General features: G+C 41.2%; 1 protein-coding gene across 12 annotated transcripts in view; it reads right to left on the bottom strand.

The window, feature by feature from the left end:
* The window catches only part of LOC105488273 (family with sequence similarity 135 member B), a 363,325-nt gene that overhangs the window by 230,436 nt on the left and 113,218 nt on the right, over nt 1–19,671 (bottom strand). For all 12 annotated transcript variants that reach the window (XR_011606684.1, XM_011752155.3, XM_011752152.3 and 9 more), the window contains one exon: nt 9,701–9,796. Coding sequence is in view for 11 of the 12 variants with exons in the window: in XM_011752155.3 (XP_011750457.2) it covers nt 9,701–9,777 (77 nt within the window). In the remaining variant the exon portion in view is untranslated. The remainder of the gene's footprint in view (nt 1–9,700; nt 9,797–19,671) is intronic.

The raw sequence follows: 19,671 nt of genomic DNA, 5'->3' as shown, positions 1-19,671 counted from the left end.
TGATTATGAGAGCTACAATTCAAGATGAGATTTGGATGGGGACACAGCCAAACCATATCAATTAAATTTTTAAGTGACAAGAACACCGCTTCCTGAGGAATTAGCTGTAATAAGCATAAAGTACCTGCACAAAATGTAGAGAGGAACAAGTATTCAGAGCTTGACCAGATCAACAGTCTGTTCCAGCCCCAGCACTAACCAGCTGAGGATGTTTTTTTCAGAGTCTTAGTTATAATCAATGGAGTAGTCCATAGAGGGCTTAGGTCCTCTTGGCTAGTACTGTAAAACCTGGGTCTCTATTTTACTAGGTGCTTTACAAATATCACCTCGTGAACGTTTAATAGATTCTGCAAAATAAGTGAAGAAAGTGAGATGAAAGAATTTTAATAACTTGCCCATGGGTACCCTGCTAATAATAGAATAAATGACATTAGAACCAGGATATGTGTCTCTTAAATGTCTCTGATTTTTCCATCATCCTACCTTCATGGCCACATGACCTTTTACTCTACTTAAGAGACCTCAGTGAGAATCGTCAAGTACCTTTAGAGTACAGAGTTCTTTTACAGCACAAAACTAGAAAGGACCACACTGCCCAGTGGCATTCTGCTCTGCCTTTGATTCCACCAGGAAGTATTTGGGCCCTGTGGGTGGCTCTGAGCTCACCAGAGGCATTTTAAATCTCAGCAGGTCAATATCCGGTCCCCTGGAAAGAGCTTTTCTTTATATACCTGCTGAGCCTGTCCTCAGCCAGGGGTTAAGAGGATAAAAGGCTCAAAGCAGCAGGCTCATGAAGTCACAGATTAAAAGGTAAATTGAGAAAAAAAAAATAGGACAGGGCAATCATTAACAGGAATGCGGATTTGTCCAAAAAATAATCCAGAATGTTCATCTACATAAGCACTTGGGTAACTGAAGTCTGTTCACTTATCATAGGAATAATGATAATAATGTCATTGTATGAAAGGGGAATATAAAATTGCGATTAAAATAATAATTATGGAATATTAGAGAAAAAAAGACTCAGAGATGAACAAGGCTACCTATCCCTTTGTGCTAGATGAAACACGGACTGTAAGTGATCAATATCCTACATCAAACTGGCTTTAACAAAAATAAAAGGAATGGATTGGCTTGAAAAACTGAAAAGTCATGGGGCTGGAATGATGTATTAAATCCATTGCTTCTGTGGTGTGTCCAAATCATACCCACCTACCATTCATCATGGTGGACATTCTACCTTCACAAATGCATCATTGCCAAAGCCGTCGTAACGCTAAACTTGTAGGTTCACCTGCACGCTGACTGCCCAACTCTCTAACGGTTGCTTCTTAGTCCAGCAAAGCTGAACATTCAATGGGACTCTCAAATATTTATAATTCCCACTCACTTTCGAAAGTGTGGGAATGAATGAAAAGGATCTCAAAATATTTTAATAAGAGAAGTGGGGGAAAAAAGATTGTTTCTGACAGAACCAGACAAATCAATTAATTAATCTCTGGCAAGCAAAGATAATTGTATTTCTGAGTCTATTAAGGGACATCAGAGCTAGTTAGCTAATTTCACAGGGGAGCTGGATGTCGCTGGGCATTAGGCAGTGATGGGAAACATCAGGCAGAAACACAAGATGATATTTTCTTTCAGGAAGCACTTGACTTTCAACTTAACTATTTCCACTTTGGTAGAGAAGAGCCAGGTGAGTGTGTTCAAAGGAGATTTCAATCCTAACGTTTCTGAGCCTTCACACTTTTACACCGGCTCTGATAATACTGATCGTAGGTCCTTTTTGTGAGACTATTCTGTGGATGAGAACAGAATTTTTCAGTAAAATCATCTAAAGCCACTGGGGAGAAAATCTGCTAAATGATATTGTAAAGAAGGGGAGGAAGAAAGACAGGGGATGAATCTAAATATCAAACAATGAAAAATCTTACTTGGAAAGAAAATCTGTTTGATTTAGAGCTTTATCTGAATTAATATTTAAAACTAAATTTGAATTCATTGTCAAGGACAAATGTTAGCTCCATTTCAGCTAACAATACTAGAAATGCAGGTTCATGCCCTCGTAAATAGATACAAATGAGTTATGGATATACTGATGATTAACAAATATCCATGTAATGAGTTTCATAATTAATTGTTCATTAGAAAGCATTTCCTTGGGAGAAAAGAATTGCATAAGAAAATAAGGCCATTCCTCCTATTTTCTCACCATTAGCACCATGCTGGAAAGCTAACACAAAGTCTCCGGAATTTCCACAGCAGAAGAATGCATAAACGGAGTTAAGATCCAGTGTCCTATTGGGGAAGAGAAGGCTTCGCAATCTGGTTATGAAAGTAGAAGTCAGGGTCTCATTTTCTTTATAAAAAAGAGGCTAGCAAAGAGAGGCTGAGATTACTTGGCCTGTGCAATCTTCACTTAGCCTTAATCCCATCATTTCCAACCTTGAAATTACCTCATGAACTTTAGCAAGTGCTGACACCTCGGTCCCACTGCAAAGATCTTTTTACTTAATTGGTCTGGAGGATAAAAAATTTCAGTTTTCCAGGAACTTCCACTACACAATGAAGGTTGAGATTTTCACAGGAACTCTTTCATCAGAGTCATCCAGGGAGCATATTAAAACACAGTCTCCTAAGCCCCTCAACCAGAGATTCTGACTCTGTAGGTCTGAGACCAGGGCCAAGAATTTCCATTTCTTTTCTTTATTATTATTATTATTTTTTTGAGACGAAGTCTCACTCTGCTGCCCAGGCAGGAGTGCAGTGGCACAATCTCGGTTCACTGCAACTTCCACCTCCACCTCCCTGGTTCAAGCAATTCCCCTGCCTCAGCCTCCCGGGTAGCTAGGATTACAGGTGCGCACCACCACGTCCAGCTAATTTTTTTGTATTTTTAGTAAAGATGGGGTTTCACCATGTTGGCCAGACTGGTCTCGAACTCCTGACCTGAGGCAATCCACCCTCCTTGGCCTCCCAAAGCTGGGATTACAGGTGTGAGGCACCACGCGCCAGCCAAGAATTTCTATTTTTAATGTGCTCCCAGTTGACAGGGATGCTGCTGGCCCATGAGCCACCCTTTGAGCAGCATTGATTTAAATAGAACGTTAGGAATTAGGAATCATCTTCTGTTACTATCATTTAATGAAGATCCATGTAACTCATCTGTAATTGAATAAATTTTGAAAGAAGAAACAGGAAGTTCAATACAATATAAGCTAGAATTTTTCTCCCTGTATGCACTAGGCCCTATGCTGGGCACTGGCAATGCAAAGTCAAATAAGATCAGATCTTCACTCTGAAGCAGCTCACATCGACAGAGAAGAAGACAAAGCAACACATTACATCTCTAACATTCCCTCTTTGCAATTTCCTCTTCTGCAGTCTAAAAACTCTCTGGCAGTTGACACTCGCATCCCTACATCTCCAAGTTTAATAAAAAGTATGCTGCAATATATACATTCATAAATCCTTCACCTCCGCCCACTCCCCCACTCTTACTCTTCACTTCAACCATGAGTTGTCGTCTTTGGTCTTTCAGGTGGGCTGGGTGTTCTGATATCACAGGTCCCCTGTCGGGATGACCCACATCGATTCTTAAAGTGACAGCTCTGCTGTTATTTCACTCCGAGACATCTGTTCTGGCTCTGCATAGAGACTGCATTCCTCCTTCTCTGTCTCTTCATAGTATCCCCAGTCTGTCTCAGTGACAAGCATCTACCATGCATATGATGGCCATTTTCTTTGTTTCCTGATTTTAAATTTTAGTTTTCTGTGGGTACATAGTAGGTATAGATATTTATGGGGCACATAAGATGTTTTAATACAGGCATGCAATGCATAATAATCACCTCATGGAGAAGAGAGTATTCATCTCCTCAAGCGTATTTATCCTTTGTGTTATAAACAATCCAATTACCCTCTTTTAGTTATTTTTAAATGTACAATTATTATTGACTATAGTCACCCTGTTGTGCTATCAAATAGTAGGACTTATTCTTTCTAACTTATTTTGTACCCATTAACCATCCCAACTCCCTCTCACCACCCCCCACCCCCATATCACTTTTTTTTTTTTTTTATGAAATACCATTACCCAGTTTGGTGATGGTAGGGATCATTCATCTGATCATCTCCTCAAGTAGTATTATGCACGGACTACGGGTGCACACGTGATAGTCTTCACTGATGGCCATTGGTTGAGTGACCCTTTAATCTATGAGACTTTGGTCTGAATGACTTATAGCTGCTTCCACAACCTCAAGTCATCTTCTAAGATGTGAAGAAGATGTTGCAAGGTGGATAGTGCACGCTGCTTGAAGTCAGACATTCTGACCTTATTTGTCAGCTGTGTGTACTTGGGCAAAAAACTTAGCTTGGGGCCTTGGTTTCTTCATGCTACAGAAGTTATACAGTCTTGGGGACGTTTTGACGATAAACTGGATAATGTATAAATGGTATGACACATGGTAGGATTACTTATTATTGTTATCTAATTGGGATATACATAACCTGTAAAAATAACTTCAAGATTTACTGAAATATTTGAACTGATGGTCATTTTCTCTGTATGTGTCAGTCTCTCTCATTAGCTGGTAAACACCTCGATGGCAGGGGCTCTATCACTTCATCTTAGTGTTTCTAGAGCCGAAAACAATAGCATATGCAAACTAGTGTCCTTGGGAATGAGTAGATGACCAAATAAAGCATGTATAGATGTGCCTTAGGAATATGGAAAAGCTAGGGATTCCAAAAATCTTGGCTGAACACAATAACTAAATGTCCATATACAGAGATGGTTTGCAGAGGAGGTTATATTGAGCTGGAACTTGTATAGCATAGAATTTTCAAGAGAGATGCTAGGTGGAACAGGGCCAAGAATTGTCTGATGAGTGAGAGCAAAAAGAAACTGGGAGGGTTTTAAACAGGGAAACAAGGTGGTCACTACAACCTTTTTGGGTAGTAACTCCATTAATAGTGTTAATGACAGGTTAGAGACAAGGCTATACTTGTAGTGGTGACAATTTAGTTGGCATCGGCTAGATACAAAGTACCCTACTACCTTCTCTGCATATATTAATTAATGCCATACACTTTCAGATTCATCCATGAGACAAACTTTGTCACCACCATTTTACAGGCCATAAAATGTTGGGTTGGGGGATGTTTCCAAGTCCTCAGAGCTCATAAATGGCAGAGCATGGCTTCAAATTAAGGTCTGACCCCAAAGCCAGATCCTCAGTACTTCCCTGTCCCTGCCTTTTTGTCAGCATGAGTCTTACTGCTGAATGTGGGGGTGACATCCTGTGATTCTTGATGACTAGTTTGAGGAGAAGTTTTCCCTTTGAGAATTTGTGTCAGTCCATACAGACTTTGGATGAAGGCATGTTGACTCTTTGCTCAAAGCAAACATCATCACAAGGCAGTGTGCATTCTCAGACTAGAACAAACACCCATGAATATAAATGTGCTAGAAGCAAGGAACTCCCTGATCAGGACAAATTATCAGGCAATATTCTTTCTTCTTTGTCTTTATGCTTCCAACATAGCATCTTATAAAACCTGGAGAGGAGGTTTCTTTCTGGCCAGACTGTGTAGCAATGAACTGCAACATTTGGATGGAGGTACAAGAGATATTTCTCATCAACTACATAAATGAGGTGGAACTTGGAAGACCACAGTCAGGCTCAGTCTGAAAGGTACTCTCCCTCTCTTGCAATCCCCAGCTCTAATTTTACCATCCCAAAGGCACTGTAGAGCACACATTTAATCACATATCCTTGCACCCCAAAAAGGAACCAGCTTCCCCAAAATCTACATTTCTTCTCTTTACTAACATCAGAAGACCATTTGCTTTTCCTCAGAAACTACCCTGGGGCCCCACCTTGCCCACCAGGTTTGGATTGTAGCCATGTCTTCTCCATGGAGCACTTGCTGGATAAAGTAATTACACTTCATTCTAAGCATAGCTCCTGCGGGATTCAGAGCAGAAAAATACTTAGCACCTGAGCATCAGGGATCATGCCTGTCAGGAACACCCCTGGCAAATGCAGAATCCTGGTTGGCATCACGCCCAGTCTGTCCACAGCTGCCCGAAGGCAGGATTTAGGAGGCTAGTGGTTACCAAGTGCAAGGTTTTGTTGCTGATGAGACCTTAGAGATCCTAGATGTCATTACAAGACAGTATGCATCCACCTGAGAGGTCTAATTCGCTTCATCCAAACCACACCCAGACCTGTCCATAGAAGTAACTGCAATCAAGTGACCCTCAAGCATATGTAGTCATAAGATTATGCCCTCATCCACATCTGAAGTGTGTGCCTAAATACACACCTTCCTTGAAACCATGAAAAGCTAGCCTTAAGAGCTAGAAGCTTATAAGAATATTCCTAATCTTCTGGGCGGGTGGTCTCCAACTATTAGTGATTTGTATGCCTATCTATAAAACCATTCTTGAGTATAAAACCCCAATATATGTATATTTACTTATAAATACTACACATGTACAATTATACTCATATGTAACATGCATTATAAATATAGAAAAAGGTTTTTTAAAGATGAGAGAAGGATATAATAATCCATGTTTTAAAAATAGATATTTTATATATTAATGGATCACATAATATTTTGGGTTTTGTTTTGTTTTTTTTTTTAGATGGAGTCTCACTCTGTCTCCCAGGCTAGAGTGCAGTAGCACAATCTCAGCCCACTGCAACCTCCACTTCCTGGTTCAAGCAATTCTCCTGCCTCAGCCTCCCAAGTAGCTGAAATTACACAGGCCCACCACCACTCCCAGGTGATTTTTGTATTTTTGGTAAAGATGGACTTTCACCATTTTGGCCAGGCTGATCTCAAACTCCCAAACTCAAGTGATCCACCTGCCTTGGCCTCCCATAGTGCTGGGATTACAGGCATGAACCACCACACCTGGCTGATCACATAATATTTTTTTTCTCCCAAAAAACATTACAGTGATTCCAAGTTCTGGTTTTAGTTTAGCCTAATTCAATATTAGACTTCAGTGGTGAGCATGGATAAATGAGATGCTTCCCAAAAACATACAGATCTAGAAAAAAAGGGTATCGTAGGCTTGCTGAATAGGTGATTATTTTTATCCTCATTTTTCAAGCTTTTTTACAACTCAATAGGGGTCTATTCCTGTTTTGGATGTGTTATTTTGAAATATTTTGTTAATGGTGATTATTTTGTGTAAGACCCAATATCCATTTAGAATAAGGTGTGTTTTAAGTATTTATGCTTACAAGTCTATATATCAAATCGTTTTTAAAATATAACTAAATCACTATCTACTTATTGTTAGATAGATTAGCTTATCATCTTTAATTCTTACTGTGTGTATCAATAGGCTTTTGTAAGAAGTAGGATAAATGTGGTTGGTTCTGGCATTTCCTGGTATTTAGTATGCTTCCATTATTAATATTATCTTCAATTCATGATTCATCATCGTATTGGACATTTTTCTATTTGTCTTTTCCTAACTCTTCATAACCAACAATATGAGGGTTAGTGAAGTTAAAACTAGAGATCAATTTAGAGCTGTATGTAACTGACCAGTTGCACACTGCAATATTTTGCAATGTCAGTCTGTGCTACAGACTTCCCTCTTTGCTCTTGAGACCTAAGTTACTGAATGGGATTCTGCCATACAGAAACAGCAAGGTCGTCCACATCAATCTGGATTCTAATTATTAGTGAAGCTTGATTTCAATTTTTTTTCTTTTTCACCAAAGCAATTGTAAATAGACGTTCTAATACTGTCTTTCCACATCCTGATGGCCGTCTTGTGCACCCTGGGGAGAATGAAGCCCACTTTGCACCTTAAGTAATAATATAAAATAATACATGATTTTGAATGAGAGAAGCTTAGCCTCAGCTCCTCACTCTGCTATATTACAGCTATGTACTGTTCTACTTCCCTAATCCCAAGTTATCTATCTGGTACATGAAGATACTGCTCAGTTCTATGGTTTGTTATGAAGAGTCAGGAAAAGACAATTAAGAAAAATGTCTAATACCATGATGGAAACCTGACATTATCAAAATCGCTTGCTTTTCTTGTAAATGTGAACCTGAAAATCAGAGTAGAGTGCTGCCAAAGTAGCAAACAGAAGCAGTAGCACAGCCTGGACTCAGGAGTACTGGCCCCAAGCCCAGGGCTCCTATCAATATACAATGTGACTTCTGATCAAATGAGATGTGGACCAATGGCAACAGGACTTCGAGAAGGATGCACAGATCTTTGCCTCATTAAAGCTCAGCCTCTGTGAATGCTGCCCAGAACCCCTCCTCATATGCCTCCTTCACTGGAACAGAAAGCTGGTCTCAGAAAAATTTCCCATTCTTCTCACTGCCTGGGGTTCAGGACACCCACCAAAACCACTCAACCTCACTGAATTCCATCCTTAAGTAAGTAGGGGCTATAGTACACAAGAGGCACTTGAAGCATTAAACTCAGGGTTATCTTTTCACAACTGGAGTCTAATCTTGGAGGTAGATTATTTAAATGTACATGGATTCTTAGTCTTCTATCTAGAGATGGTATCTATTTCTTCATTTTGAAGCTGGACTGGCCTTGTGACTTGCTTTGGTTGGTGGAATGTATTAGGAAAACAACTTTATGCATTCCAAGACTGAACAACAGGAGATTTTGTGTGTTTCCCCTCTTGATAGCCCAGGAACCTAGCCTGCTGGAGGATGAGAGGCCACAAGGAGAAGCACAACAGCCCAGCTGGGAGCCCCAGACCTGTGAGTGAGCCCAGTGAGATCATCCAAGTCACATCTAACTCAGTAGAACCGCCCAACTGAGCCCAGTCCAAACTACTTACTCACGAGCTAAACTAAGTTGTTGTTTTTAAGCCATTAAGTTTTAGAAGAGTCTGTTATGCAACAAAAGCAAAAGGATAGATATCCCTTGCTTTTTATACTAATTTGCTCTGTTAATTGGACACATAAAAAAACTCAATTTCTATTAACTTTGTTTTTTGTGTGTCAGTAACATGTCAAAAGTAGTAGCAACCATCAGGAGGACATGTAGTTCATGTCTGTGTTTGGTTTCTTATATAACTATTTCACATCTTGATTATTTACAATGAGCCTTGGAGGTAAGTCTATCATGAGGATTTATTAATATCACCAGCACGTGAAATGCCAAATTTAGACTGCATCCTCAAAAAGATAAAAGCAACTATATTTCAATTATATAAATTGATGTTTGGAAATACCAACATTATCAGTTTTTTAAAGATCTAGGCACAAGTGTTACAATACGTGGTTTTGAAGTAACGGTCTGCATCAGTATTGAACATACTGACTCCTTTTTACCACAGCTACACAGGCAACCTTCATTTTCCATCAATTCACTTCCCTTTAAAACTGACATATTTAATAGAAAGAGCCACTGAGAAGAGAGTAGGCAGAACGGAGTGCAGGAGGGAGGCGATGAATTAGCACTTTCTAGTCTCTGTCAATATGTGGTTTATTTTCAGATGCAATAAAGGTTTGGATTTTTGACTTGGCAGGAAAACACAATGAAAATCTTTTCCTCATTAGTACCAAATTTCCTACAATCTGACTTCCCCACCTCCACTTTCTTCCATGGAAAGAAACACACACACACACACACACACACACACACACACACACACACACACAAATACAAATTGTAAAGCATACTTACCCTCTCTGAAAGAGATCCACATTATAAAATTTATGTAGCTCTACAGAAAACTCAACCGTTCCTTGTATTTCAGACATGATCTTTTTGGCTCATTACCTGAAAAACAAGAGAGAAATTAACAGCTTGAGATCACATCAACCACTCAGAGAGAATCTGGCTTTTACAACAGGAAATCAATCTGACCAACAGGACCAACAGGAGTAGCATGTGTCCACTGAACGTCACCACTCAGGGTTCCTTTTATGGAAGAAGACACGGAGAGACAAAATGACTTGCCTACTGTCACAGCTTCTACCTGGAAGGGCCAGGAGGCAGACCCAGGTCTCCTAACTCCAAAGCTGAGCTGGTCCCCTGCCCTTTCCTATCTGTCAGTACCGTGGAGACAACAACATCCTGGCCAAGAGCACATCCTTCATGGCCAAAGGCACAAGAATCCCTGCTCTACCGCTTTTCAGCTGTGTGACCTTGAGCAAGTCACTGAACTTCCCTCATCTTCAGTGTTCTCATCTGTAACGTGAGGACTGGTAATAGCACATAACTTTGATAGATGGTGGGAAGAGAAAATAAATATGCCACATTGAGCACTTTGCACGGTCATTTGTGTAGTAAATACTCAATAAGTTGTAGCTACCACTGATAATAATAATTTTAAATGATTTTATAATTCATATTATAAATGCAGTCTTTAAAGACTAAAGGTGGCTGGAGCAATATCAAGCATGGCACATAGAGCATGTGGGTGCTGCTGCCAGGTAGATGTTTAACCCAACTTGACAGGTTGCTAATTTTCCAATTAGTTGTTACTGGGGGTCAGTAACAAGAGGGTTGAAAGGAAAAGATGGGAGGAAAAAAAAACATTAAAACAGTCCAAGTCTGGGATGAGAAATAAGCCAAGAGGTACATTGAAAAGCAGGCTGGGTTTTCTGAGAATATCAAAGCATCTAGATACCAGGAATGTGATGAAAGGGAAAGAAGTTTACTTGTACTGAGCACCTACTATATTCTTGGTGTTGCATAAAGTATTTCATGTAAGTTGCCTGATTTTTTCCAACAAGAATTTTGTATTATTCTTGCCGCATTTTGCATGCAAGAAAAAAGGACCAGAGAAGCTCTGACCTGGAGCCACTTTCTAACTCTGTAATATGCTGGTGGTGTGGCCTTTGGTAAGACCCTTGCATTCTCCAAGCCTGCTTACTACCATGCCTAACAGGGATAATGCAAGCTACTGAGTAGACTCCTGATAGAATAAGAGGTAACGACTTGCAATATACCTGGCACTTAGCAGGATCTCAAGACCTGGTATGACCTCTGGGAAGGGAGAGAAGGAGGAGAGGGGAAAGGAAGGGAACACGTGGATCTGTCACCTGGCAACTTGTGATTCAACTTGGATCTCCTTCCAAAGCCCCTCTTTCTGCCCCCAGATGCCTCAGGGACCAGACCATTCTTGTGGTTCAGAGCACAACTTTACTGCAGTTAACACGGTCAGGCTAGGCCAGATCCCACAGATAAGAGCAGGAGGGATTAACTGGGCCTTAACTGCATCTCAGCTCAGGCAAATGTTTCACCCAGGCAACATTTCTAGGGATTCATAAGGCTGCATACCAAATTAAAATCCTTAGAACCAACCTCTATAAATTCTGCAAGACAGAATTTCAATCTGGCAAACATGGAAAGGCCTGGCTCACAAACTGTGCCAAAAACCCATTTCCCTAATGAAGAGCCACGGAGGTGCACCCTGACCCTGCCCAACACACCGGAGCCAGCCAAGGTCAGAAGCCGAGGTTCAATTTTAATCCCAAGTCATTTCCAGTCAAAGTCAGATGGAGGGGCAAGCAAATGGAAGCCACTCTGTGCTTCCCTTCATAATCACATTAAATGTCAACAGCTGCATTGTCCTCATTTTCTCATCACCCCACTCAGCCTGAATCCTCCAAAAACTCAGAGCTGGTAAAATCACCTGACTCCTTTCTTGGAGTTGTCAGTTTTCTATTATTCCCGGTCCCTCTCCTGATCTCTGATCCTGGGGAGGAGAATATATAGAAAGAGAGACAAAGGCAGAGCAGGAACAATGAACCCCAATAGTGCCAGCCTACCATATACTACACACTGATGGGGGTTCCATGCATGACTTCACACAATCCTCAAAAGCCCTCTGTATGGGTGGCATTGACCCTGAGTCACACAGACACTGGTGCTGTGCAGGCAGAGTGCCTACCCAGGAGCCTGAGTTTTCCAGCTCCAGCACTTACTGGCAGAATGGCTGGGACCATGTTTTGGTATAGAGCTAATATTTAGAAGAAAATATTTAATGCATGGAGAATACCACACGGAACATTCTTTTCTCCTTGAAAGATGCACCATACCATGCTCTTGTTCAGGACAAATGGGATAGGGTTCTAGAACTTGTAAACACAGACACAGTTTCTCGGTGGGAAGCTGCCTTTTCCTTTAAAATAGCATGTTAGGCATTATAACCAAACACTCATAATGCAGTGAGGAAGATGAGTTCCATGTAAAATAGTTTTGGTTTTGTTTTGTTTTGTTTTGTTTTTGTTTTTGTTTTTGTTTTTTGAGATGGAGTCTCGCACGGTCACCCAGGCTGGAATGCAGTGGCTCGATCTTGGCTCACTGCAAGCTCCTTCTCCCAGGTTAACTCCATTCTGCCTCAGCCTCCCAGGTAACTAGGACTACAGGTGCCTGCCACCACACCTGGCTAATTCTTTGTATTTTTAGTAGAGACGGGGTTTCACTGTATTAGCCAGGATGATCTCGATCTCCTGATCTCGTGATCCGCCCGCCTCGGCCTCCCAAAGTACTGGGATTACAGGTGTGAGCCACCATGCCCCACCCCATGTAAAATACTTTTAAAACTCTGTGTTGATTTTGCTGATAACATCCTTGGTCCACTTTGTGGTCAGTAATCTAGAGCCATTTGCCTTTGTCCCAACCTTCTCCCCTTCTCTTTCCATCTGAGGATTAATGGGAAGGTATCAGAGCAGTGGTTTTCAGGTGTGGTCCTCAGACCAGTGACATCAGCAACATTTTGTTGTGAAAACCAAGTATTGAGTCCCATGCCAGACTTGCTCAGTCAGAAACTCCAGGTTCAGGGATCTGTGTTTTCACAAGTTCTCCAGGGAATTTAGGTGCAAACACTAATTTGAGAACCACTGGCCTAAAGACAAGGGTTTTAGCATTAACTAGACCTGAGTTAACTTGCTTTCTTGTGAGGTGCATGACCTTGGGCCCATTCGTTAACTTCTCTGTCCCTCATTGCTGAGAGGTGAAGAGAAAGAGTACCTACCCTATAAAAATGTCTTCGTGATCAGTAGGGAGACAGCATTCGAAATGTTTAATATACTGTTTGGCATATTGTTGGAACATACTTATGACATATGCACACAATAGACACATGACACATACCCAACACACACATCACAGTCATACACACAAACACACAGATACATACAATATGCATTGATACAACACACACACACAAATCTTCATCACACACACAAGATGCCCATGACACATACCCAGCACACACCGGGTGCTGAAAAGACTGTCCAGGAAAGCCCGTTCTCTGCCTCTGTAGGACTGAGCTCAGGGGCAAGGTTCTGAGAATGCATCGTGATGAGTGCAGTGAGAAGTGTCAGCATACGTCATGCTCATGAGGAGGACAGGACATGATTTAGATCTCCGTCCCCAGCACATCAGCAACCACACCTCGGGTAGACCAGTTTTCCTCAATATTTGTTCCAAGAACCTCCCATGAAACATCAGAAAACCCAGCACTCACCCCCAACATGAACATGTACCATACACACAACAACATACCCAACCCAAAACACACAGGCACCATCTGCACACACACCACAGACATCTTTTCTACACTAACTTCCTACTACAACCAGCACCACCCACCACTCTAGTGAACTCAGTCATTCTGCTGCATTTGGTGTGACTCTGAAAAGCTCACCTTCAAACCTGCACTTCCTGAAAGCTGTGTGTACAGGCACTGTGGCACTCTAAAGCATACGGAGCTTACCAGCAGACCTTGCCCTCATGATGCTCAGGGACTGGGAAAGAGTGATTCAGTGACAATCACAATGCCAGTGATGACAGCTTAGGAAGAGGGAGGACCTGGGTCTTTGGCACTCAGGTACGGCCTCCCTGGGAAGGCTGGCTTCTGAAAGAGGAGGCCTTTGCCATGCCTCAGTCCAGTGCCATCAGTGCATATCTCTTCTGTTCAGAAAGTGAAGAGAGTAACCTCAGCAGGTCATCTCAACCTCAGCTCACCTGAAGTCGACACACCTGCCCTTGGTACTGCCCTTCATTGTGTAATCTCCCTGGGCCCCTGGTTACTGCCTGGTCCTCACTCAGGCAGCAGCACCCACAGCTTACACCTATGTGCAGACAGCTTGCCCCTGGTACACCACATTTAGGCAAACATGCCTAGAGAAGAGGATGGAGAGAGGGGCAGGATGGGAAGGCCCTTGAAGCCTATGTCTAGAAATTAACACAGGCATCATCAGATTAGCCTTCCTTGTGGACAGCGGAGAGAACAGTCTGTCTCTAAAACAATATACATACAGGCTCCAGAACAAGACTCCTGGGTCTCAATGGCCCTGGGTGACCTTGGAGTCATTATTATCTGCCTGGGCCTCTTTTTCCTTGTGTGTTAAGTGAGGACAATAATAATACCTACTTCCTGGAGTATTGCAATAATTAAAACTATTAACATACATAAGGCACTCAAAATAGAGACTGGCATGTGATAAACTTTCAATACACGCATGCTATGTTTAGCTTTGTTACAGAAGACAGAACTAGGAGACAGAGTAAAAGAAAATGCAGTGAAATTACAGCTTTGTTTGGTTTTCATTCACTAAAAAATAATCTTGATCAAGTGCCCCTTACTGACCTGCCCTGTTCTGGGAGCTTTTTTTTTTTTTTTTTTTTTAATTTATTTATTATTATTATACTTTAAGTTCTAGGGTACATGTGCATAATGTGCAAGTTTGTTACATATGTATACTTGTGCCATGTTGGTGTGCTGCACCCATCAACTCATCAGCACCCATCAACTCGTCATTTACATCAGGTATAACTCCCAGTGCAATCCCTCCCCCCTCCCCCCTCCCCATGATAGGCCCCGGTGTGTGATGTTCCCCTTCCCGAGTCCAAGTGATCTCATTGTTCAGTTCCCACCTATGAGTGAGAACATGTGGTGTGGTTTTCTGTTCTTGTGATAGTTTGCTAAGAATGATGGTTTCCAGCTGCATCCATGTCCCTACAAAGGACACAAACTCATCCTTTTTTATGGCTGCATAGTATTCCATGGTGTATATGTGCCACATTTTCTTAATCCAATCTGTCACTGATGGACATTTGGGTTGATTCCAAGTCTTTGCTATTGTGAATAGTGCCGCAATAAACATACGTGTGCATGTGTCTTTATAGCAGCATGATTTATAATCCTTTGGGTATATACCCAGTAATGGGATGGCTGGGTCATATGGTACATCTAGTTCTAGATCCTTGAGGAATCACCATACTGTTTTCCGTAATGGTTGAACTAGTTTACAATCCTACCAACAGTGTAAAAGTGTTCCTATTTCTCCACATCCTCTCCAGCACCTGTTGTTTCCTGACTTTTTAATGATCGCCATTCTAACTGGTGTGAGATGGTATCTCATTGTGGTTTTGATTTGCATTTCTCTGATGGCCAGTGATGATGAGCATTTTTTCATGTATCTGTTGGCTGTATGCATGTCTTCTTTTGAGAAATGTCTGTTCATATCCTTTGCCCACTTTTTGATGGGGTTGTTTGTTTTTTTCTTGTAAATTTGTTTGAGTTCTTTGTAGGTTCTGGATATTAGCCCTTTGTCAGATGAGTAGATTGCAAAAATTTTCTCCCATTCTGTAGGTTGCCTGTTCACTCTGATGGTAGTTTCTTTTGCTGTGCAGAAGCTCTTTAGTTTAATGAGATCCCATTTGTCAATTTTGGCTTTTGCTGCCGTTGCTTTTGGTGTTTTAGACATGAAGTCTTTGCCCATGCCTATGTCCTGAATGGTACTACCTAGGTTTTCCTCTAGGATTTTTATGGTATTAGGTCTAACATTTAAGTCTCTAATCCATCTTGAATTAATTTTCGTTTAAGGAGTAAGGAAAGGATCCAGTTTCAGCTTTCTACTTACGGCTAGCCAATTTTCCCAGCACCATTTATTAAATAGGGAATTCTTTCCCCATTTCTTGTTTCTCTCAGGTTTGTCAAAGATCAGATGGCTGTAGATGTGTGGTATTATTTCTGAGGACTCTGTTCTGTTCCATTGGTCTATATCTCTGTTTTGGTACCAGTACCATGCTGTTTTGATTACTGTAGCCTTGTAGTATAGTTTGAAGTCAGGTAGCGTGATGCCTCCAGCTTTGTTCTTTTGACTTAGGATTGTCTTGGAGATGCGGGCTCTTTTTTGGTTCCATATGAACTTTAAAGCAGTTTTTTCCAATGCTGTGAAGAAATTCATTGGCAGCATTCTGGGAGCTTTCTAGCCATCCCAGCTGCCCAACAATGGACCAGTCTACTTTATGAAGCAATGAACTCCCTCATCACTGGGAGTGTGCAGACAAACGATGAGGTCCCACTTTTCTGGGAAAGCCCCTGCCTTGAGTTTAAACAACAATTAAATTCCCCTTTGTCCACAAGATTCTAACATCTCATTACCCTAAGCAGGCCATGTTTGTATTTGATTGATGAGGAACAAAAGAGGCAGAGGGTAGACCAGAGAACCAGAAGGTGATGTCACAGAACCTCAGTTCAGATTAGATTTCTGCCACTTGGGTTGACGAGGACATCACTTCATCTCTTTGAGTCCAGGCTTCTGCCTCTGTACCTGGAGGGAAACACCTACCTCAGAGGATGATACAGAATGGTAACGAATTAAACCAACTTTTGTAAAGTATTAAAAATGTTCTCATGGTCAATAGGATATTGTTAGAGTACAGAAAAATATTTTAGAAACATAGCATGTTACTTTTCTTCCTTAAGAAGGAGATGACTGGGCTATAAGTCCCTAAAAAGGAGTCATTGTCTGTTTATGAATTTCTGAGCACTCCATGCCCAACCTGGCATCTGGTAAACAGCAGAGGTTCACAAATACTATGGAATTAACGAATAAAATGGTAACATCAGACAACAGACTCTGGGCCAGAATGTGAGTATGAAAGAGGAACAGAATTCAGCAAGGAAAACAAAGCAACAGAAAATAAGACCAAAAGCATTTAAGAGTTGAAACAGTGATGTTGGTTATGGCAGATAAAGCAAGTTCTTTGTCATTAGAGGTATCCAAAAAGGGGCTGTCCAAGAAAGCCCTTTCTCCACCTCTGTCAGACTGAGTTCGACTGAGGATACACAGTGATGAGTGCACTGAGAGGTGCCAACATGCATCATGCTTAGGAGGAGGGCAGGACACGATTCAGATCTCCATCCACAGCATATCAGCAACCACACTCTGGGTAAACCAGCTCTCCCCAATATTCATTCCAAAAACCTCCCACAAAAGAACAACCTGGGAAAATTAACAACAACAACAACAACAACAACCCAGATTATTGAGTCCTACACTCAGATCTCCTCATCAGACTCCAAGACAGGATCTAGGAACACAAAGGCTAACGTCTGTTCCCACTGCTGCATCTGCCTCTAATGCCAGCTCTGGCAGAAAACCTGTGCTTGTAAATCACAGCTGAGCAGAATGCATCTATGTCCCATTTGTGTGGCTGAATGCGGATAAGAAATCACCTCTGAGAAGAAATATGAGCTGATTATTTTGTCAAAAATCAAATTCTTTTTCTTTTAGAGCTACAAAAATTGTCTAGATTTATAAACTACTATGTAAAATGCAGAGTCTACATGGCACCTGCAATGGAGCCTCCATAGTGTGCCCGTCTGTCTCTGTGTGTGTGTGTGTGTGTGTGTGTGTGTGTGTGTATGTGTGTATGTAGGTCGGGTTTTGGGATAGACCAGCCAGGATCCAGATATCAACGTTACAATCTACCTAAAGTTAAAAAACTCCATAAACCTCAGTCTCCTCCTCTGTAAAACAACAAATAGATCTTTATCCCCAACATGTAACACAGAAGGTTGACAACAGATGTCAGACCTAGCCCTTCCATAACACATAAAGTTGAAGCCACCAAGAATAAATGTGAATACATCTAGTTAATTGTATGAGTGTTTCATTTTGAATTTTCTTTTTACTGTCATCATCATATTTCACTGAGCCTTTTCTTTCTGCATGTGTGTTGGTTTCCCTCCAGTTTTTCATCATTATTATCCAGAATGGTGTGTTCAAAGACATCCAAAACTAAGCAACATGGTGGGGATGGGGGAAAGTCTGTCTTCTCTGTTCCAAAATTGTGACCTGCAGGTCCTTCTCCCAGCAACAGGACATGGAGATGGCATTCCCTCTTGCATTCAAGGAATCTGGAGAGACCTCAAAATTGTGGCAGACTGTTGTCACTTACCCGGTTGTCTGGGCATCAACTGGGTTCAGCCTTCAGTCCTTCTTTTTTTGTTTGTTTGTTTTATTTTGTTTTGAAATGGAGACTCACTCTGTTGCCCAAGCTGGAGTGAGGTGGCACGATCTCGGCTCACTGCAACTTCCGCCTCCTGGGTTCAAGCGATTTCTGGCTAATTTTTGTATTTTTAGTAGAGACAGGGTTTCACTGTGTTGGCCAGGCTGGTCTCGAACTGCTGACCCCACGTGATCTGCCCACCTCAGCCTCCCAAAGTGCTAGGACTACAGGCATGAACCATTGCACCTGGCCCAGGGCCCAGTCCTTCTTCTCCCTTCCTCACAAAGACAATTAGTTGTCAGTTCTCACTATCATTATCTCCATCTCCAAAGCCACTACCCTAGGAATGCTGATCACTATTCTCTTTCCTGATTATTCCCACCTCTTCCATGCGCCTCTCTCTGCTCCAGCTTCATCACCTTCTGTGCATTCTCCACCTCTCACTGCAGTGGCCTATCTTGAGCACCAAGAAGCTCACGTTCTGCATATCTCAAAAGCTTTCAGTGGTTTCTCTGGCCCTTGGCAAGATTCAAGAGGCATTGTACACTCCATCAACTTCTTACTTCTCCGGACACAATGCTTTATCCTCTCTCCCATGCCAAAACTGAGCTTTAATCTATTTCCTTTAGTTCTACAACATGTGATCTTTCAAAGATTCCATCTCTGTATAAGTACCAGAGAGAACATCAATGCATTAGGGTGGCACTGAGGATTAAAGATAATCACATACATAAAGAACTTCAGTCATTGCCTACAAAACTGTCAATCACTCATCATCACTAGCAATCACTATTTTTATTTCCACCTTCAACATAGTTGGCAGAAATTCAAAAGGTCCCTCATATCCAGACCTAAAGAACTAGGCCCCTGTCTTAACTTTAGAGGTTCTGGCATTTGTAGAGGCCCGAGTAAATGTTTGCACTTTTCATCACAATATATCAAAATGTTTAATTAGTTATTTAATTTTTTTTTAATGTACTAGAGCAGTCTCAGTTGCCTCTGAGAATGTTGGATAAAATATTAAAACTGTTTTGAAGAAATATCATAACTCCAATACCTCATTAGATTTTGTTTGGGAATAAATTATTTTACAAACATGTTTTCCTTTCAATGCAATTTTTCTTTAAAACTTCAATCCTCAGAGTATATGGTCTTTGAAAGATTAAATGAAAATAATAATTCAATCTTAATATACATCAGCATTTACTTTATGAAAAGGGAAAACAACATTAATGTTCTCAAAGGACTGTGTATCACAGAATTACAATATAGATGGGAAAGGCTCGGGAAGAGATCTCTCATGTACAGAGGAATATTATGAGGATAGAGAAGGATGTATCTTAGTCTGTTTTCTGCTGCTATAACAGAATACCACAGATTGAATAATTTATTAAGAA

The sequence above is a fragment of the Macaca nemestrina genome, chromosome 8, assembly GCF_043159975.1.
Source record: "Macaca nemestrina isolate mMacNem1 chromosome 8, mMacNem.hap1, whole genome shotgun sequence".
NCBI lineage: Eukaryota > Metazoa > Chordata > Mammalia > Primates > Cercopithecidae > Macaca > Macaca nemestrina.
Note: the sequence above shows the minus strand (reverse complement) of the source record. Positions and strands in the feature narration are given on the sequence as shown.